The sequence below is a fragment of the Heteronotia binoei genome, chromosome 10 (genome assembly GCF_032191835.1).
Source record: "Heteronotia binoei isolate CCM8104 ecotype False Entrance Well chromosome 10, APGP_CSIRO_Hbin_v1, whole genome shotgun sequence".
In the NCBI taxonomy this organism is placed as follows: Eukaryota; Metazoa; Chordata; class Lepidosauria; order Squamata; family Gekkonidae; genus Heteronotia; species Heteronotia binoei.
The window spans coordinates 69,220,247-69,242,377 of record NC_083232.1 but is presented as its reverse complement, the minus strand read 5'-3'; the positions used below and the strand labels follow the sequence as shown (position 1 = coordinate 69,242,377).

The following is a 22,131-nucleotide window of genomic DNA, read 5'->3' as shown; positions in this document are numbered from 1 at the left end:
ATTTAGGGTTGGTCCTGTAGCAGTGCGATTCTTCCTCAATCTCCTTTTGTCCTCAAGACCAGCTATGCGTGCGCTCTCAAAGGAAGAGACAGCCTGGTGGATGGTGTGCCTCCATGCTTTGCGATCTGAGGCTAGGTCAGACCACTGGTGATGGTTGATGTGACAGGTGCTAAGGGATTTCTTCAAGGAGTCCTTGTACCTCTTCTTTGGTGCCCCTCTATTTCGATGGCCGGTGGAGAGTTCGCCATACAGGGCAATCTTGGGAAGGCAGTGGTTTTCCATCCTAGAAATATGCCCTGCCCAGCGCAGCTGCGTCTTCAACAGCAGTGCCTCGATGCTGGTAACCTCTGCCCGCTTGAGGACTTCAGTGTTGGTCACAAAGTCACTCCAGTGGATGTTGAGGATGGTGCGAAGGCAGCGCTGATGAAAACGCTCAAGGAGTCGCAGGTGATGACGGTATAAAACCCACGATTCGGAGCCATAGATGAGGGTTGTCATCACAACCGCTTTGTAAACATTGATCTTTGTGCCTTTTTTCAGATGCGTGTTGCTCCACACTCTTTTGTGCAGTCGGCCAAATGCACGGTTTGCCTTTGCCAGCCTGTTGTCAATCTCCTTGTCGATCTTGGCATCTGAGGAGATGATGCACCCCAGGTAGCTGAACTGCTGGACTGTCTTCAGAACTGATTCACCCACAGTGATGCAGGGAGGGTGATAATCTTCCTGGGGTGCAGGCTGGTGGAGAACTTCTGTCTTCTTCAGACTAACTTCTAGGCCGAATAGCTTGGCAGCCTCTGCAAAGCAGGACGTCCAAAGCAGCCTTCCAGTATGGCTGAGGGAAAAGAGTGTAACCGAGTAAGTACTCTTCTGTGATGAGTGATCATTCATCTTTTAGGTAGTTTGGAATACCATAAGAGGTAGGAATGCCAAAGAACACTAGTGAGCATACATTGTGTGCCCCCAATAGGGTACTTGTTCAATCCAAATTCAGCACTGAGGGCTTTATTTGTTTTATAATGTTTGTATCTCTGTCATAAAATTCTACCCATTCGAGTCTACTCTTAACTATCACCTTCCATGGCCCCATATAAGGGTTTTTCTCATTATAATTCAAAGTTTCTTTCCTTGCAGTGGAAATTTATCAGGTTGAATCTGTTGGGGTGCCGTTTCAGATAACTATCTGGCGGACATATATGTTTGCTTCTTGGGTATCAGAACAGTTATGTCTCTCAACAGGACTTCTCCCCTCCCCCATTTAATTGTAGTAGTATAAATGTTTTCTTTCCCAACAGCTCCAGTAGCTAGTTGGCTTAAATACAATTAGAAAATAACCTTAAAATATGCAAAGAAAGATTAGGTTACTTGGGAAGAAGCAGGCTTAGATATATGCATAAAAGAGATACTAGATGTGAGGAGGCATACCTCTGCTTTATTTCAGGTGAGAATAACCATTGATAAATATGGGATACCTTAAGTGTACAGTTTATCAAAACAGTTTCTAATATCCTGGGGCTGAGGAATCTTCCTTTTACAATCTCATTTGGTGAGTCAAGGACCAATCTAATTCTCTAATTGTATACTTAGGTGATTCTGGTTGGCAGCATCCTCTGTATTATTTTTACTCTGATTGTTCAAGTGCTGTCTTCTTGCAATACAAAGGTCAGGAGGCAATAACTATACAAGGAAAGAGTTGTTTTTACCTCTGACCCAGTGTAGCAACATACTGCAGTAATCTGCCAAGGACCTCTTCAACAGCTTCTGTACAGTAAAGTTCCTAGAAATGTTGTGCAGTAGCTCCCTCCCCTCGCCCCAACTCTTAAAGGGAACTATAACCCACTACCTTGGCATTGGTGATAAACAAGAGGATTATATGTTCCCAGAATGAAGAATGAAGACAGTATGATAGATTTCCAGTCAACTATCTGCTGGCAGCTTGTAAACAACTGTTGTGTATGTTTCTATATAGCCTTATGCTGATAATAGAGACTGATATATAGAGACTGGCTTAGAATGGATATTTCATACTGTTTGCCAAGTTAGCATTTGTGGTATTAATTTTGGACTGGGAACTGTCCCTACCCTGAGTACAGTATTACTTGTACTTGCAAAACTTCAAATGACAGAGGAAACTATGTGTTATGTATTCCCCAGCCTACTAATAAACCACCATCTTTACTCTTGATTGAAGATGTATCTCAGTTTGATCTTTGAAGGCATATGTGTTTGCCCTTTGAGATGCGACATTGATTTCTGAACAACCTGGAATCCCCCACACTTTTTCCCTTTCTATGTGTATCTCTCAGCCTGCTTCTCTCCAGGGCATCTGTTTCCAACAAGATCAGTCAGTCTCAAAATATAGTTAGCAATTTTGCATCCTGCATTAATTCTTGAATTCTCTTGAGTTCTTGTTCTCTAAATATTCCTGCATAGCTTCAAACAGCTATGAAAAACGACATGCCATCTGAATTATTTTTAGGATGTGTGTAGGTGAGCTGTTTCCAGGGTAGCTCTGCCTCAGGTTGTTTCCATAAAAGTATTGCATGGCATCACAGTGACTCTACCTGATGACTACTGTTCCCGGCACAGCACCATGTGCTGTGATGCATAGTGTTGTCATGTTCATTCAAACCCCTTTGTTGATGTGCTGATTCATACAATTGAATCTTAATGGAGATGTAGAATTGACTGATTTTGTCTTCTGTTTTACTCAAATTTTATTATAGACTCATTACCATTACTACCTGTTACAACAGGTAGGTGTACCATAATAACAAATCAAAAACAACACAATTTAAAGATATTTCAAGTGTTACCATTCCACACCACTTAATATATATATATTTATGTCTATTTATATTTTCTATATTTTTATAGCAGAGGAATAATAAAGCTTAACAATGCTAATTTCCCTAACAGCTTTGAAAAAAAAAACTTAATGCCACACGCATTCAATATAGCTTCTTATCTTCCTTCTCTTGATTATTCCTTCTACTCTCAAAAAAAAATCCATAAAGAATAAATTGTAACAATATATCTCAGTCCCTGGAGACCTTAAAGTTTAAGGTCAAAAAGAAAAAAAGAAAAGAAACTCTTTCTTCTTCTTCTTCACCTGGACTGAATTAAACAAGGAGGGAAATTACCCAGGTGCTCTCACCTTCTGTCCCCACCCAGCTCTTAGTTCTGAAAGAAAAATCAATACTTATAAATTATAAGTTTCTTCAGCTTCTCCCTTTTCTTGTTGCTTCAGTTTCTTTTAAATAGAGTCCATATTTTCTTCCAAATTAACACGGGTTATCCTTGGAGGGATGAGAGGAGAGCATTCCTTTCTCTTATTAACTCTTGATATTGGAGAGGAGGGAGTTAACTTGGATATTAGTATCTCACCAGAGGCTGCGTCATATGCTGTAAACGAAGTGGAGCCTTTTTGGACACATAGTTTGCCTGATTGTAGCCATTTATATTTAATTTTTAAGTCCCGCAATTTGGCAGTTGTGTCCTTAAGGTCTCTTCTGATTCTTAAAAATTCAGGAGGGAGATCCGGAAACACTTGAATCTTTAACCCCTGGTAGTCCAGGCCTCTTCTCTCCCTAGCCTCTGCAAAGACTCTTTGCCTCATTCGATAATCCTTAAACTGCACCACAATATCTCGGGTATAAGACAAATTGTCTTCACATACCTTGCCTACACGATATGCTTTTTGGATGAGTGGAAGAACCTTGACCTCCAGGTGGATTACTTCAGCAAGCCAATTTGCCATGAATATATATAAGTCCATTTCTGCTTCCACATCTGATTTAAAGCCTCTAAATTTTAGGCACAGCTCCCAGCTACGAAAATCCACTGTTAAAACCCGTTCCCTCATCCATACATCTGCTGTTATCTCTTGAGCTTTTTTTAACGCTTCTTGCGCCGTTTGAGTTGCTTGCTTACAAGAATTCTCTAATTCATCCAGACGCTGACACATTGGTTGAAGCATAGAAGTTATGTCGTCTCGTATTTCCTCTCTTAGCTTAGACATTGCCTGAAACAATAAATTCACCGTGAGAGGACTTTCTGCAGGTGGTTCCTCACATCTCTCCAAGCTTGCGTGGGAGGTGGAAGGCAGTTCCAAGAAATTAGTTAAAGGCTGAAAGCTTTTTTCCTTCTGCTTGATCTTTTTCACCCCTTTCGGAGGCATCTTTCAAAAGTTCAAAAATATAATTTAAAGAGGTAAAAAAAGATATAACTTTGGAGCCAGCGGGGAGAGCGTTAGGCAAAGGCTCCTGACCGGATATTGGTCAAAGCCACTCCCCCCTGATTTTGTCTTCTAAGTAGAGGAACTTAGGTTTTATGTGTCTGGTAATCCTGTTGTGTCCTGGATAGCACATGTCTTTGTATCAAAGCATGCAAGTGAAAAGGATGGAACTGCTTTTAAAAGAATCCATGCAACTTCTTGCTGTCCTGTATTTATGGTTATTAGATTTTTTTTTGCTTCTTTATGGCACAAAATGTCTGACCTGAAGCAATACTAAAGATCACAAATTATCATGGAAATATAATCACAATTAACCCCCCCCCCCAAAAAAATATGTTGTTTGCATATGTAAGTTGCCTATACAGTTGCCTATGCTCTTCTATAATTCTAGGATTGAAACTGTTGCACCTTTAGAATGCAGCATTTTGTCTATGTTGCTGTTAACTTTGCATTCTTGACTTTGTCCCCTTTACCAAACAACATGGACCACTATGGCTGTATCTTCAATTGACTGTCTTTGGAAATCCCTATCTTTCTTTGCAGTAATGTTTGACCAGCAAGTACACTGCATTCTATCACTTCCTTTCTGTGATAAGCCAGTGACCGGACCCTCTGTGGAAATCTGAACATCTATTGCCTTTAAGGTTGCAAAATCAAGCATTGAAGTTCAAGCTGAATTCATTTTCTAAAAATGTATTCTGTACATGGTTAGAGCCAAACCTGTATGAAATAAGATGACATGGCTTTAACAGTAAGATCTTTACTTGAGATCTTTTTGAACCACTTTTTAAAAGTTTGGTATTCATGTATTGTTTGCATTGATTTCTACCAAGTGCCAGTGCTTTGTTTTCTTAGTTTTAAGCGTACTAGCTTTTAAGATTGGGATCCAAACACTCACTTTGGTTGACACTTGCATGGTAGAATTCTCAGACTTTGGCCAACTAAACCAGCAGGCTCACGTTATAAAGTGCTTTTGCAACTCCTTGTCTTCGAGCAGTTCACTGTTGAACTTAGAAAGCTGCGGTTCAAGAAAAACAAACCAAAAGTCCCTTTAGGCTTTTGGTTCTAGTTTCATAGTTCTTTGGATCCTAGCCATGATCCCCACAATCACTATGTCAGAATTGCTAAGCATCAAGTTAATAAACATATAGGCCACAAGCAACCGAAGTTTCTCTTGGCCTTACATTTATCCAGGAGGATTTTTTCCCCACTTCTAAATTAGATCTTGCAGTCTTTTCCTTTGCTTCAGATCCATATGATTGCTTGGGAGAAGGGGGTTGACAAGGGTGCTTCAGTTGATAAACTAGCAGATTCCAGTTTTAGTTTGTGAACTAATGGAGTCCAGCTATCTGGAAAGTTAACTCAGAAAAGCTTGCATGAGAAGCTGCTGATTCCATCAGAACAGTGGGATCACTGCTTACTTCTGTAACATATTGTCTTGGACACACTATTTTACAAGGAGTGCCATGGTGGGCGTCAACATGGCAGATGAGGTTCAATGTGGCCAAGTGCAAAGTAATGCACATTGGGGCCAAGAATCCCAGCTACAAATACAAGTTGATGAGGTGTGAACTGGCAGAGACTGACCAAGAGAGAGATCTTGGGGTCGTGGTAGATAACTCACTGAAAATGTCAAGACAGTGTGCGATTGCAGTAAAAAAGGTCAATGCCATGCTGGGAATTATTAGGAAGAGAATTGAAAACAAATCAGCCAGTATCATAATGCCCCTGTATAAATCGATGGTGCAGTCTCATTTGGAATACTGTGTGCAATTCTGGTCACCGCACCTCAAAAAGGATATTATAGCATTGGGAAAAATGCAGAAAAGGGCAACTAGAATGATTAAAGGTTTGGAATACTTTCCCTATGAAGAAAGGTTAAAACGCTTGGGGCTCTTTAGCTTGGAGAAACGTCGACTGCGGGGTGACATGATAGAGGTTTACAAGATTATGCATGGGATGGAGAAGGTAGAGAAAGAAGTACTTTTCTCCCTTTCTCACAATACAAGAACTCGTGGGCATTCAATGAAATTGCTGAGCAGTCGGTTAGAACGGATAAAAGAAAGTACTTCTTTAGCCAAAGGGTGATTAACATGTGGAATTCACTGCCACAGGAGGTGGTAGCAGCTACAAGCATAGCCAGCTTCAAGAGGGGGTTAGATAAAAATATGGAGCAGAGGTCCATTAGTGGCTATTAGCCACAGTGTGTGTATGTGTATGTGTGTGTGTGTGTGTGTGTGTGTGTATATATATATATATATATATATATATATATATATATATATATACACACACACACACAAACAAAAAAAAATTTGGCCACTGTGTGACAGAGTGTTGGACTGGATGGGCCATTGACCTGATCCAACATGGCTTCTCTTATGTTCTTATTTTTTTCAGATTTGAAAAAAATGTATCCTTTGAGAAGGGTATAGCTCTGATTGCACTGTTATGATGCAATTCTAAACCCTTAATTAGAAGCAAACACCAAAGATGTTAGGATTTCTTCTCATATATTCTTTTTTCAGTATTCATGACCATTAGAATGGTATGAAGAAATGCATTTTTTGGAAGTTTGAAATGAGCAAAACCTTTACTCTGAATTGTAGAAGTTTCCCCCTCTCTGGGCAGAGAACAGGCAAGAAGAGGGGAAGCCAGTTCAGTTCTTTCCAGACTTACCAAGGCCACCTTCATACAAATGCTAATAGGTCACTCTAGACAATGGAATGGTCAAGCCCCCCCCCTCATTTTGCAAGCAGGGAATGGAGATTTGGAGGAATTAAATATTAGAGATACTTCAGGAAGGAAAATTCTAGAGACTTCAAAAAAAGCTTAGCTGACCTGGTCAGTGGGTAGTGAGAGGTGATAAAACTCAGAGGAACAAGGAGGAAGGTATCTTTGGTGCAGAGTCCATCAGAGCAGATGGAACTCTTAACTAAGGTCTGGAGGAGGAGATCATTAGCCTTGTGTTGGCTGGGACAACAGAAGGATGCTTCAAGGTAATGGTTACTCTGTAGAGATCTGTAACTTCCTAAGCTAAGGAATCTGTCCTATGTTTTAACATATAGTCATGCATAGAAAGAGGAATAGATTAACTGTGTTTTACCTATTTTTTTTAACCCCTTGCTCAATCTGATGCTGTTCTAAAAGTATGCTTGTGAACATTTTTAATGAATACTTCATAACGATGCTGATAGTGGTTCTCTGTACCACATAGTAGACCTCCACCATCTTGGACACACTATTTTACAAGGAGTGCCATGGTGAAGGCAGTCAGTTGGCTAGTGGCTATTCCTCCAGGGTCACACAAGTCTTTAAATGGTCCTCGTGGTAACTAGGCTCTGAGCAGCAGGAGACACAGAGGGCAAAGGCTCAGAACTTGGAAGGGAAGCTGGGAGTCCTGACCAGCAGGCAGTTCCTACGAAGGTGAAGTGGTGGCAGCAGATTATCAGAAAGAGAAAAAAGCCTCTCTGGGTGTTGGGAAAACCTTGGAGGGCAGGGTGGAACAGGGCCTGCAGGCAAGAGCTGGCCCATTCCACGATGTACCGCTGCTTAGGATTGTGCTATAAATCTGTTTGTGCAGTACTACATAGAGTTATATAAGCATATTTGATTAAATGGGCTTAGACTGAAGAAGATCCTCATAATTTCACTGTTAATTTGTATCATGGCTGAAAGAAATTCCAGTACCAGAAACTGTATTTTTCACCACTTACAGCCAATGTTCCTTCTAAGCTGCAGAGTTTTGTAAGCAAAAATTCTAAAAGCTTTTCAGCTCCCAGCAGCAATCTTCTGAATCTCAAATCTTCCCCTCCCCTCCCAGGAGGTCAGATGACCAGAATCTGAAAACTGGCAGAAGTGCTTTGCATCCTCGGGTTTCTCAGGTTCTTGGCCTCTGATTTTGTAGCAAATGGAACAATCCACAGGGACAGAGGTTTTGCCTGTTGGTGAGTTCTGGCCCCATTTTGGATGTACATGTCAGTAACTGCACATGAATGGATCATTATTGTGGTTATAAATAATTTCTAATTCTGTACTCAGTGAGAAAAGTGAAAGTTGCAACATCTTATTAAATATATGTATATAGAGACAATGAGATTTAAAAGTTTGACTGTGAGCAATGGATGTTGTTTTCTAAATTTCCACAATTAGCTCCTTGAACTGCTGTCACTTCGCTGCATCTGAGAAATTTCCAGCTGCTTTGTCTCCTACTAGAAGCATTTTGCCACACCCAATGAAAAGTTTAGGAGTTTGCACTTGATTTCTAAGGAAATGTAAATCAATTTCAATTCAGGCTGTCACATACAGTACAATTCTTTAGTACTTTAGATCAGTTGGAGTGCCCTGGTGTGTATACTGGGGTAGAGCAACTTGGCAGTTAGAGGCTAAGAAGGCTGAATTTCAGGTGTTCACCTGGTTAGGCTGAAAGAACAGATTCTGGAAGCTGTGCTATGTTCAGTTTTATAAGTAGCATTTTTTTTTGTGGACTTAGTTTTGCTATTTATTTTAGTTATGTAACACATATTTATACTATCTTTCCACCCAAAAACCTAGAGTAACTGATATTTACAGTATACTGTATCCATACCTGGAAGTTTCATTTGTTTATCACACAGTGCATAATTAATATACGCCAGCAGATTGCATATGTTAATTATACAATGTATAGAGAAGTGTTTCATCTGCCCTGAATCTGCCAGTCAATTTTATTAGGTGGCTCTGAAGTTGTGAGAGTGGGAGGCAGTTTTCTTTGTCCACATTGTTCATAACTTGATTGTATCTGCTGTCCTTTTTATTGTTATTGCCTAGCCCAAGGCCCATTTTCTGCCTTGCATGTAGAACCCCTGAGACAGACTTTTCACCCCGATAGAGATGTTAACGCCTTCTAACTGCTGGTCCATTGTTTTAAGCACAAGACAATCATGATAAAATGTAACGTGTGCCATTGAGTCACAACTGACTCCTGGCAGCTCCATGAAGTTCCACCTCATGGGATTTTCAAGGCAAGAGAGTAACAGACATGGTTTGCCATTGACTTCCTCTGCGTGGCAGCTCCAGTCTTCCCATCCAACTATTAGCCCTTCTTAGTTTCCAAACTTTGATGAGATCGGGCTAGTCTGGGCTATTAGAGCGTCTACAGGCTTGGACACAGCCACGGAGCAATAGCTAATTCTATTCGGTGTCAGCCTACATAAAATTATGCTCTTCGTCTGCTGTCAAGCCATTACTATGTAAGGGTGTCCTATAAATAATTTTGTAAATTGCAATTCCAAGTCACTGTTTGCAGACTGGCTTGTGTGGAGCTGTTGTCAGATTGTTGCTTTTAAAAGCAACAGATTTTTAAGGAGAACTGATTAAGCAGAATAAGAGCTATCTTCTGGGGTGTTTTTTCTTGGACTCTCCCTTATTTATCTGGACCTCTTAGACCCTGAGCCAAGTCACCCTGGTTGCTTTTCCATTGACAGTTGCTAAGTTAAATAACAACAGCCATATGTTCTGTGCTCAAGTTCAGTGTTTTAGGACATTTAGGACATTTTAGGGCATTAAAGTTGAATAAACACAAAGACTGTATTGCCTAGCTTGTATGTCTTGTATTTTGCATAATATCAGGAGACTATGCAAACAAACAATATAGATTTAATGGCACAGAAGGGAAATTGTCAGTATTGAAGCAGAGATTATTTTTACTGAGATTCCTTTTAGTGTTGCCTCTCCTTGTGTTGTTTTTTGATCAATTTCATTTTGCTGTAATATACTCTAGATCAGCTGATAAACATGTATCTGTCAGATTTTGCCAGTTTGTCCAAAGGCATGTTGGCACAAGTCCAAGTGTATATTTGTCATGCAGATGCTGAACTAACATTTAAGGAACAACTAGAACTCTTGATATGAATGACCAGGATGGTGTCATTTGGCTTGGATCCCAACAAAAGGACAAGAAAGGATTTCTGCTGATTCTGCCAGTCTGGTGTAGTGGTTAAGTGCATGGACTTTAATCTGGGAGAACCAAGTTTGACCTTGTTGGTGGTCATTGGTTTGTATGCTACAACAGTGTACAAACTCAGTTCTTTCCAGCTAGGGTTGCCAAGTCTGTGTTGGAAAATACCTGGAGATTTTGGGGGTGGGTCTGGGGAGGGGAGGGGCCTCAGCATGGTACAACACCATAGAGTCCCCCTTTCAAAGCAGCCATTTTCTCCAGGGAAGCTGATCTCTGCCAGCTGGAGATCAGTTGTAAAAGTGGAAGATCTCCAGGCCCCACCTGAAGGCTGGCAACCCTATTTCCAACTGAACAACACTGGTGGAGTATCTTAAATCTGAGCTAATTACCATATTGAGCCAACAGAGGAAATGGCCTGAGATGATGGTTTCAATGAGGTTTTTATTTCCTTTAATGTGAATTTTTTGGTCTGTTGGATCAGGGCAGGTAGAAAACCGTACCCCACAATTGCTTATTGGATTATACAGCATTTAAACTTTTACTTCTCTTCTCCTTTCTCTCCTGTGGGAAATGTGCTTACCCATGACCAAGCTAAGTCTCTTGCATGGAAATCAGCATAATGTGTGTTTGTAAACTTGCTAATTTTGCCTTACAGATTTTCAGATAAACACTAGGATTTGTTGGCTGGGATCTAGAGTGTTGCATGTCTGTTCAGTATGTTACCAGAGCATTTCAATACCCTGCCCCCTTTCTCATGCATTCTCCCATGCTTCCCCTCATGGAGTGGTGTGCCATGTGGGCACAGGAATATGCAGCCAGTGGACAGGGAGAATTGGATATATGCACATGCCACATACGGGAGTGCTTTCCATGCACATTTGGGGACTTTTGGGATCCTGGCCTTAATATTACCCTACAGAGTTATTAGCCTAAGGCAGAGGTGTCGAACTCATTTGTTATGAAGGCCAGATCCGACCTGAATGTCACTTTGTCGAGTCAAGCCATGCATGCCATAAAATGTAACACATGATACCAGAGATATAAACTTTATAAAGGTGATTTCAAATGTCAAACGGCAATAGCAGATGAATGACAATAGCAGGCTTGATTGGTGTGATATGCAGAGGAGTAGTAGGCGTGGAGATACCAGGAAACCTAGGTCTCAATTCCATCCAGGAGGATTTAGTCCAGGAAGATGCAAAGAATAAATGGACATAAGTCTGACATTAGAAACCACAACATTCAGCTGCTGACCTAAGAGGAGCAGTGCTCTTACAAAGGAATTTCAAAGAGAGATTAGAAAGAGAGGCAGTTGCAATTGATAATGAAGGCATTATCAATTGATAATGAAGGCTCAAGGCAATGTATCCTCCTGGTCTGAAGTGACAGCTACTTTTCCTGTCTCATTACCAATGTGTACTATTATCATTTGGCATCTGAAATCACTCCACTTGCTAAGATATAAGGACCGATCCAAGTGTTCTAATTCCTAATCAGGGTATTTTTGAAAGAAAATAAATCCAGATAGGAATAGAGAAATCCATTTTAAAAACCCACAACTTTTCTGAATAAGCCTAAATTTCTCAGTGTACATTGTACTTCTCAGAAGAATGAATCCTTCCAGCCACAGGAGGGAGGATCAAATGAGATTGAGAAACTACTAAAGTTGTGTAAATTTTCATTAAGAAAGAGGTCCAGATCCTTACTGGCAGAAGCTTTACAGTTGTGTAATAGGAGAGGTTAAAATGATAAACGGTGTGCACGCACAAGTTCTGCAACTAATCAGTTATGCAGTCATGAATGGCTGTGACTTCCCTCTGATACAGCATATTACCGTATATCTATGCTATTGGCAGTTGGTGCAAAACTGCCCTGTTTCATAAGTTTGTTTACACAGAACACAAGAGCAAAGAAAAAGACTGAAAACCCTTCCTCTTACCCAGTGCTACTCAGGTGATGGTTACTCTCTTCTGAAACCAACATCCGTATTCATCAGAATAACATCTGTGACAGTGTCTTGACAACTCTGCTCAGGCTTGTAGACACTTCACATTATTGTGGAATGTCCATTCCTAGGCTACAAGATCACCAGGATCTGATGATGATGATGATGATGATATTGGATTTATACCCCGCCCTTCACTCTGAATCTCAGAGCAGCTTACAATCTCCTTTATCTTCTTCCCCCACAACAGACACCCTATGAGGTGGGTGGGGCTGAGAGAGCTCTCACAGAAGCTGCCCTTTCAAGAACAAGCTCTGAGAGAGCTATGGTTCCAAGGCCATGCTAGCAGGTGCAAGTGGAGGAGTGGGGAATCAAACCCAGTTCTCCCGGATAAGAGTCCACTCACTTAACCACTACATTAAACTGGCTGTCATTTTGTGAGCTGCTCATCATTCTTTACATAATATTTTGACCGCAGAAATTTTTCCATACAAGAAGATCCAGAGATTTTCTTTTTCACTTTGTTTCTTATAAATACAAAGTTATTCCTATATAAATCTTGATAGTCAACTGTAATGTTAACCCATACATATTCCAATGCTATTTTCTCTCCTGTGAATGGTGATTCTTTGTTTTTCAGTTTTCCAACTAGATATATAAAGTCTCTGGATTCTTAAAATCAAAACTTTCAGTTCAGCTTGAATTTCCTTTCTGGGATTTGTAGTAAGGACAGCTATAATCCAAAATGTTACTTTTATGCTCATTTTCACTCATCTCCATTCCTTTAACTTTGTTATTGTTTCTAATAGATATTGCTAAGGACATAACTGGTATCTGTGTCTTGTTCCTTGTTTATGAGTGCTATTGAAGAATTAGATAATTTTACATCAGTCTTATGAATCAACATCCTAGCTTCATATTGAGCAATATCCTTCATAAACGTATCTCCTAAACAATCAAAAGCACTTTCAGCATCTAATAGCACTGCAACTCCTAAGTACTTACTTAGTAGTGAGTTGGATATATGTCTATGACATAATGCTCATCTGATCTTTATTAATGTAGCTATCAATGATTGTTTTTAATATGAGTTATCTTAGCACCACTATAATATTTTTACATGTTGGTTTAACAGAGTGATCTACCTGTTAGATTCCATGTTAGATTTTGGATTTAAGAATAACCACCACTCTCGCAAGAAGCAGGGCAGAGGTTCTTTATCCAGTACACAGCATTAAAAGCACTTGTTTAGATGTGGGGGGGGGATACATCCTTTGCTCATAAAACTCCGTAGTTCTATAAATCACAATGTTTTCATTCTTATTGCTGTAGATCAGGATGGCTGTCAGTATCCAGTTGGTTGCCTGCATGGTGTCCTACATCAGTGGTACAGCTTAAAGAAGCTGAAGAGAAAATGCTAAAATGTAAGCAATTACAGACAATTAGATTTTATTTTCAGTATCATGTTGGTGTGCACCATTACTTTTTATGGGGGAGGTGGTTTGCAATTTTTTGCCGGTTTGGAGTGTACTGCAATTTTGCTGAAGAGCGATTGAGGGCAAGAAATATGTTGGGTTACAAGTATACTAGTTCAAGGTGTATGCTAGAGAGGCGAGCCTATCTTTAAGTAAATTTATTGCAGGCAAGTACCCTACTCCCCAGCAGATCTATTCATAGTGGAGTGTACAGATATTGTAAGTTATGTTGTAGGAAAGCTGTACCTATGTATTGAGGTACTAACATTGTTTTTCTAGGGAAAAGTCCCAAAGTGAAGCCTTAATAGCGTCTGTCCCTTGAACAAGGCATATGTTTTATTGGTTAAATTACTGATCGCTGGATCTCATGAACAGCAGTTAGCAAAGACATCTCTTAAATATTATTATTCTTGTTCTTCATAGAAAAGCATAAATTGGGCATATCTAGTACTCTGCAGTTATAACTAGTCTTTATATTTCATAAAACTGATAGCAAATACAAACCTCTAATTAGTCTGGCATTTTTATTTGAACCTGGATTTAAAAACCACCTTCGGTAATCTGTATCTTGTTTACACACACTACCTGCCCTATGAAATAGTGCTGCCACTGATTAATTTACCAGGAGATTTATTGTATGGTGTGTCTTGCTCAACATGTTATTATACTCCAAAACATTTTTGTTAAGAAAAATCAACCAGAGATTCACGTATTCTTTTCCCTGTCACAAGCAGAGATACAGTAAGGAATGATTTGGCTTCAACCAATCTGAATGTAGCATCTTAACCCTACAGTTGGATCTTAGAAAGAATGGGGGCTTCTGATCTGGAAGTTGGGACAGAGATCCCGTATTCAGATAAACACAGCCTGACTTAGAGCCAAGCTATTCCTGAAGCTCATGTTCCTTGACTGGAACTCTAGATGCTTAATTTGATTTTTAAAAAGGAGCCATGTGAGTGATCTGGATCATGGCCATAGTGCTAGATGTTACTCCTTACCCACCCACGCATACCTACATGTGTGCACAAACATGCTGATGAGAAATAAAATGCAAGCTCTAGTAGGAAAATCCTTGCAAAGTACTAGTACTTGCCTTTTTTTCCTGCCAGCACTCAGTGCCACCTGCCTTTTTCCCCTACCAAATGTGAAAATTGGACCACAGTCCCAATATAGATTGTGTGCTGACATCCTCTGCCACCAGCTGCTTTTAAGGCTTGTGCTCCAAATGATAAAGTCCACTGTTGCCTATATGTAAATCAGCCTTCAAAGGTATTATCTTCTGTGTGACTAGTTCAGAATGAAATCCTACAGTGTGGCACTTCCCATTGTCGTCAGTCTCCATCCTGTTTCACCTCTCTTTAATTCTTTTGCTACATGTTTCTGGTTGAATAGGTGAAAAATTCCTTGCAGAACACAAATATTATCTGCTGCTAAGTGTGTGCTTTAAATGCTGTCAAGTTGCTTCTGACTTCTGGTGACCCTATGAATTAATGTCCTCCAAAATGTCCTAACATTAATAAGCCATTCTCGGGGCTTGCAAACTGAGGGGTGGGGCTTCCTTTATTGAGTCAGCCCTTCTCAAGACAACAACAAATGCATATCCAGGGCTTTCTTTGTTGCAGGAACTCCTTTGCATATTACGCTACCCCTCCCTGACGTAGCCAATCCTCCAAGAGCTTAGAGGACTCTTCTTACAGGGCCTACTGTAAGCTCTTGGAGGATTGGATACATCAGGGGGGTGTAGCCTAATATGCAAAGGAGTTCCTGCTACAAAAAAAAGCCCTGTGCATAATTTAGGTTCTTTTATTCTGAGATTCTGAAGCACCTAGTTTTATGGGATTTTTTAAACAACTTGATGATATATGTTAAACAAATTCACAAGGGAACTATTCCCATCCTGCAAGTTGTGCACAGGCCACATGGAGCCTGCGTATGAATGCATACACCTCACAGTGTAATTATGACTCCTGTTAAAGGACCTGCTTCCAGTTCTTTTGTGACTACCTTACTGCACATAATGGGAATGGAGGTCACTGTTCTGTAGATTTGCCCTCATAATCTGTTATACCTAGAATTGACAGTCAGATGTCTATGTTGGAATAATAAGATGTAAGTCTTGTTCTCTCTTTCTTCAGGTATCAGAAGTCCGTATCATAAACAATATGTCTTCATATCCAATGGAAATAAAATATGGACTCTAACGTTCTCTCAGAACCTTTCCCATAAAACTCCACTTGTTCTCCTCCATGGGTTTGGAGGAGGTGTTGGACTTTGGGCTCTGAACTTTGAAGATCTTTGTGAAAATAGAACTGTTTATGCCTTTGATTTCTTGGGATTTGGACGCAGTAGTAGACCACAGTTTGAAATTGATGCAGAACTAGCGGAGAACCAATTTGTGGAATCTATTGAAGAATGGCGACAGAAAATAGGCTTGGACCAAATGATTTTACTTGGACATAACCTGGGTGGATTTCTGGCAGCTGCTTACTCTCTAAAGTACCCCTCAAGGTATGTGGAAATAATACATAAAGGAAAGTTCTTTCTCTACGTTATCAGAAATATAAATGTAGTATAGCTTTTGTAAATAAGCACAGTATGGCACAGTATGATTTAGAGGAATCTCTCTAACCTTCAAATGTAGCACTGAAAGACTGTTTTCATCTTTCACTAATAAGAATACATTGACTAGTCGCAAAACTAAAATATAAATTGCATTTTCCCTTCAATTCCATGTCTTCAGGTGTGAGTTGCATACTACAGTTTTTATGGTATTTCCCACACATTCTTCCAATGTGTCTTTGATGCAGGGGAAGTTTTAGCCAATGGGCAACAGTGGCAGCTGAGGATTGGGGGGGGCACATGCTGGGGGTTGGGAGGGGCTACAACGTGTAGCCCTGACCCTCTGAAAGATGGGGAAAAGAAGAAGTGCAGGCTTCTGCTTATGTCCACTCCATTTGGCTTGTCACAGCAATGGCAGCTCCTTCCCACCTCGCACAGGGCGAGGCCTACCAGGGCAAGGGTAGGTGCTGGGGTGGTTGGTAGTATTCTGTCCTGTCCTTCTACACAAGGCCCTAGAATCATTAAGACCACCCCTGCTTTGATGCATTGAGCAGAGATGGCTTAGAAGCTTGTCATCATAAAAGAACAAATAGCATTAGCACTTTTATCACTTAATTAATTAATTAATTTTAAACTTATCAGAATTTTAATGTTAAATGTAACTTTGTTTTTTGTATAACTGAATGATGTTGTTAGCCGCCCTGAGCTGCTCCGGCGGGGAGGGCGGGATATAAATAAAATTATCTATCTATCTATCTATCTATCTATCTATCTATCTATCTATCTATCTATCTATCTATCTATCTATCATCTATCTAAAGTGCTGCTAGATCATTATATCAAGACATAGGAACTGTGATAATTCCTGTGTCTCCAATATTCAGATGTTCACGTTCTAAACATGTTTTTATTAGGATGCTCTTGATTATGGCCATTCATTTATATAACTGTCAGCACAATCCTGTGCACAGTTACTGAAGTCTGTCCATTGATCTGTTTCCAGTGGACTTTCAGCCTGGCGTAACTTTGTATAGCATTGTGCTGGAAGTCATTTAGTACCACAGCTAAGAATCTAATTATGAATTGAAATGGCTAAATTATGTGACGAATTATATATCTTAAGAACAATCCAACTAAGGCTTATGGATCACGAATACCAAAAAGTGTTCCCCTCACATTCCCCTGTTTGCTCTGCAGCCAATCTAGGTATACCCCAAAGACATGGAAAGATACCGCATTAATTTTTTACTTTAGACTCCCCATTCCATCGTCGGACTTTTATTTTGGCACGTTTAAATGCCTTCCCAACAACAGTTCTCTATGGTAGGTTTAGACAGATACCTCTCCAAAATAGATTATGTCCATGTGAATTAGGAGTCCTTGATTCTATATCCCATATTATTTTAGAATGTCCTCTCCTGGCCTCACAACGTAGACAATTTTTAGCTGAATATCTCCAACACAATGTATTTACTAAAAGGAAAATTCTATCCTACCTTTTAGAAGATGTTAATCCTATATTACTACATGTGTTGCGAACGTCTTAGTAGAAGCCTATAAAATTAAATCTAGGCATACTACTGTATTTTAATTGCTGGGTGTCTATTCTTGATTAGTATTATTGGCTGCTATTTTAATTTATTGTTTATGTATTGTTCTTACTATATTTCAGGCCTTTGTACCTACTTTTGATTGTGAATCATTATTGCTCTTATGCCAATAAAGGTCTGAACTTCGAACTTGAATTGAAATGTTATCTGTGAACAAAATATAGAAATAGTTTAACGAGACTGGTTTAATGTTGACCATATAGAATCTTCTTTTGCTGCTTTATATGCAGGCATCTAATCAAATTGCTCTTTCTAAAGGAAAGCTACTGCCTGTAAGCGTTAAATGAAACAATATCCAGTAGCTGAGCTTTGATTTATGATTCAGGTAGGAGCCAACTAAAACCATTTCTTCTGAAAGAGAAAAAAAATAAAGTTGGCTCTGGAATACAATGGGCATTGTTTTAAGTTGTCCTGTTGACACAGCCTCTGACATTTATACCTACAAGGGTGAAGCATCTTATATTAGTGGAGCCATGGGGTTTTCCAGAAAGACCCAGCAGTGTTGAACAGGAAAGACCAATTCCAGTCTGGATCAAAGCACTTGGAGCAGTTTTGAGTCCTTTTAACCCACTGGCTGGTCTCAGGATAGCAGGACCTTTCGGTGAGTGCTTGTCAGTTTAATAGCGTTGCTATTTTAAGGAACCTGATTATGCTATTTGAGCTTCAGAACCCATGGCTGATGGTAGGCTTTAGGTCTGTGTTTGGCAAGAAAGCAAGATCAGTTTAAGCAGTAGGCACTTCCTAACCAGAAAGGTGGGAAAGAGGTGTCTTACTCACCATTGCTACAAAAAAAAAGTTGGGATAGCGTTCTTAAGTCAGAAACCATTAGATGCATACTTTTGAAATTTATTAGTATCTAGCTAAATCAGCTTGTTTTGCAGAAGGGGTCTAGCTCAATGGTGGAGCTTTGTATGCAGAAGGCCTCAGGCTCAGTCCCCCTGGCATCTCCTGTTAAAGGGCAGTGGGGTGTTTGGGTAGAGAAACCCTTTGTCTGAGACCCTGGAGGGTTGCTGCCCTAAAAATAAACTGAGCTGAGCTAGATGAGCTGAGCTAGTCTGGCTTTGTATAATAAACTTTGTATCTGTACATATGCCAGTTGTTTTCCTCTATCCTTTGTGCACCATAGTCTTGATTAAATTGAGCTAGAATCCAGTAGAGAGCGTCCAGACAGGTACTGAGAACTATAAGCTTTGTGCTGAATAGAAGTGCCTCTAAAGGGAAGAAGCTGTCATGCACTATGTATGTATGTTATGGGTGCATTCTTAGCTGATAAAGCATTATTTCTTGCATTCTCTGTTTCCTGTCCAAAATCATGAAATATGCACTTAAACTAATTAACTTGGCCACTGAAAATGGTTGCAAAATATTGTTAATGGGTATTTTGAAAGCCGAAGAAGTCAGCAGTTTTAAATTTGTTCCCTTTTGATTTATGACAGGACTGAGCCTTGTACAGCGTATTAGGCCAGATTTCAAGAGAAAGTATTCTTCCATGTTTGATGATGACACTGTAACTGAATATATCTATCACTGTAATGTGCAGTCTCCGAGGTAAATTTAAAGTCTGCAAAAATGTTAAGTTTTTGAATTTATTAATTTGTCACTGAAATCCCTAATCACTACTTCTTTTCATCACATTAAACAGAACATAGAAATCATTTGCAGTATCATGCACATGATGAACTAGCAGCCCTAATTTTGAATTAATTTAGTTCAGAACTTGATTTGAACTTTGGCTGAATCAAAAAGACATACCAAGAATCAGTGGATGTGGCAGAAGTGATCATACAATTTGGCAGCATTCAATAGAAATCCAGGATAAAATGCTTGTAATTGCAGAATATTGGTTTGTTAAAACCCTTAATGGTTTGGGATCCTACAGGGACATTCTGTCAGTTTCCCCCCCAAAGCTTTCAAATCAGCTTCTGGACTCTTCTTTAAGTGGGCCAAGCTGAATGGCAGAGTATTCTCAATGGCTGCTCTGCAAGTATAAAATGTATTTCCCCTAGTGACCAATCAAAATCTCATCATGAATATATTCTAGAAGTGCATAAAGTTCTTTTGGTTGACATAGTATTCATCAGTCAGAATTAAGCAGATATAAGATACAATTTTCCACTATAATATAAAGCTTAAACTTTTTACATATGAACATATGAAGCTGCCTTATACTGAATCAGACCCTTGGTCCATCAAAGTCAGTATTGTCTTCTCAGACTGGCAGCGGCTCTCCAGGATCTCAAGCTGAGGTTTTTCACACCTATTTGCCTGGACCCTTTTTTGGAGATGCCAGGGATTGAACCTGGGACCTTCTGCTTCCCAAGCAGATGCTCTACCACTGAGCCACCGTCCCTCCTTGAGTTCGATTTTTATGAAATACTAAGTTGGTGTTTGGATAAGCAATTAAAATTCCAGTTTAAAAAATGCTGCAGGTCAGACATTTGAGAAACAGTTTTCAGAATACAGTTTTTTCATTCCTTTTCTTCCATTTATACCTTTAAAGTGGTGAAACAGCTTTTAAGAACATGACTGTGCCATACGGATGGGCAAAAAGGCCAATGCTGCAGCGGATCGCCTACATGAACCAAGATATTCCTATCACTGTGATTTATGGAGCAAGGTCATGTATTGATGGCAATTCTGGGACCACCATCCAGTCTCTACGACCAAACTCATATGTGAAAACCATAGTAAGTAGAGTGCTAGGTTGTTTGATTTTTAGTGTAAATTGCCTTGCCTTTATACTGTCAGTTATAAAGGTAAAGGTAGTCCCCTGTGCAAGCACCAGTCATTTCTGACTCTGGGGTGATGTCGCATCACAACATTTTCATGGCAGACTTTTTGTAGGGTGGTTTGCCATTGCCTTCCCCAGTCATTTACACTTTATCCTGAGCAAACTGGGTACTCATTTTACCAACCTTGGAAGGATGGAAGGCTGAGTCAACCTTGAGCCAGTTACCTGAACCCAGCTTCCACCAGGATCAAACTCAAGTTGTGAGCAGAGAGCTCAGACTGCAGACTGTAGCTTTACCATTCTGTGCCACAGGGCTCTCTATACTGTCAGTTATACTGTTAGTTTTAAGAGTATGTGAAATAAGATTCTTGGCAGGAGTGGGAAAGAGAGGAGCAGGTGTTTTGGATTCCAGTTCCCTTAAAGCAGGGGTCCCCAAAAGGCCAAAGGGGCACCATGGCAGCTGCCAGCACCTTTACTGGCACCTGTCAAGTGTTCTTAGGATGTAGGTGGGACCAGGTAGGACTTTTGCCCAGGAAGATTTCTGATTGGTCATTAGAGATTTGATTGACGGCCTGAACTTTTAGAAACATTGCTTTGGCAGCAGCTGTCACCACAGTGCAACACAATTGCAAAGGTACCTGCAGGCTCAAAAGGTTTGGAGACCCCTACCTTAAAAGTTTTCATAAGCATTGATATTTCCCAGTTTTTATATGAGAAATAATGCCTGTTAGTGTTGAGATTTATTCAGAATTTCAGTTATCCTGTGACCACAGTAGTGCTTGTGGATCTCTCTCCCTACCTCTTTTCCCTCAAAGTGGATTCTTGCTTGGGCTGAGGGGGCCACCCAACAAGGGTTCTGTACTGATGCCCATATGCTTGGGGTGTGTGAAGACCAATAAAGTGGGGATGAGGATCCTGGTCATTGAGACACCCACCTTTTCATATTAACAAGTGACCCCTGGAGTTGGTCTCACAAGGTCAATTAGCTACAGTATCTTTTTAGAAAGAGCCATGCAGGTTGACCCGGAAGAACTATCCACACTGTCCATTTTGGCTTTGTATTAGCTGTACTTATTCTAAGTGCCAGTGGTTTGGACATTGACAAATATCTTGACATGGCCTCTGTGCAGTAAGACCCACCCATCAAAACTTTCACCAGAGCATTAGGTATTCAGTATGAATGTTGTCACAGGCTCCTAAGGTGTTGGAGTAAAATCCATAATGATGTCTTCGTGTAATCTCATCTAGCATCTATCTATCTTGTATAAACAGGAAGTTAAAAGCTAGTGTTTGGGAGACCTTCTCACATATTGCCAACTCTTCTAATTATCCTGCTGGATTAATGCATGTTAGTGATAAGGTGGAAACTTCTGTTTGTTTTGACTCATAGCTATGGGATAATTTACCTTTTTCAAGGCTGCAGTTATACAGAGCAATACGCTTGTCTGATAGAGGGTGGAAATCAGGACAGACCTAGACTAATTATTTTGAAGGGTTAGCCTAACCAGCCTAATTATTCTTGATATCTTGTGATCTCAATTAACCTTTTATTAGTGCTTGGTCAACAGAATAAAGTAGAAATTATACTAATACACATGCTGCTAGGCGACAGAGTTACTGAATCCATACGTATTTCTAG

General features: G+C 40.0%; 1 protein-coding gene across 2 annotated transcripts in view; it reads left to right on the top strand.

The window, feature by feature from the left end:
* Nucleotides 1–22,131, top strand: part of ABHD5 (abhydrolase domain containing 5, lysophosphatidic acid acyltransferase) — a 46,070-nt gene that overhangs the window by 20,288 nt on the left and 3,651 nt on the right. For both annotated transcript variants that reach the window (XR_009555895.1, XM_060248844.1), the window contains exons 2-6: nucleotides 13,450–13,541; nucleotides 15,728–16,100; nucleotides 18,208–18,362; nucleotides 19,198–19,309; nucleotides 20,262–20,448. Coding sequence is in view for 1 of the 2 variants with exons in the window: in XM_060248844.1 (XP_060104827.1) it covers nucleotides 13,450–13,541; nucleotides 15,728–16,100; nucleotides 18,208–18,362; nucleotides 19,198–19,309; nucleotides 20,262–20,448 (919 nt within the window). In the remaining variant the exon portion in view is untranslated. The remainder of the gene's footprint in view (nucleotides 1–13,449; nucleotides 13,542–15,727; nucleotides 16,101–18,207; nucleotides 18,363–19,197; nucleotides 19,310–20,261; nucleotides 20,449–22,131) is intronic.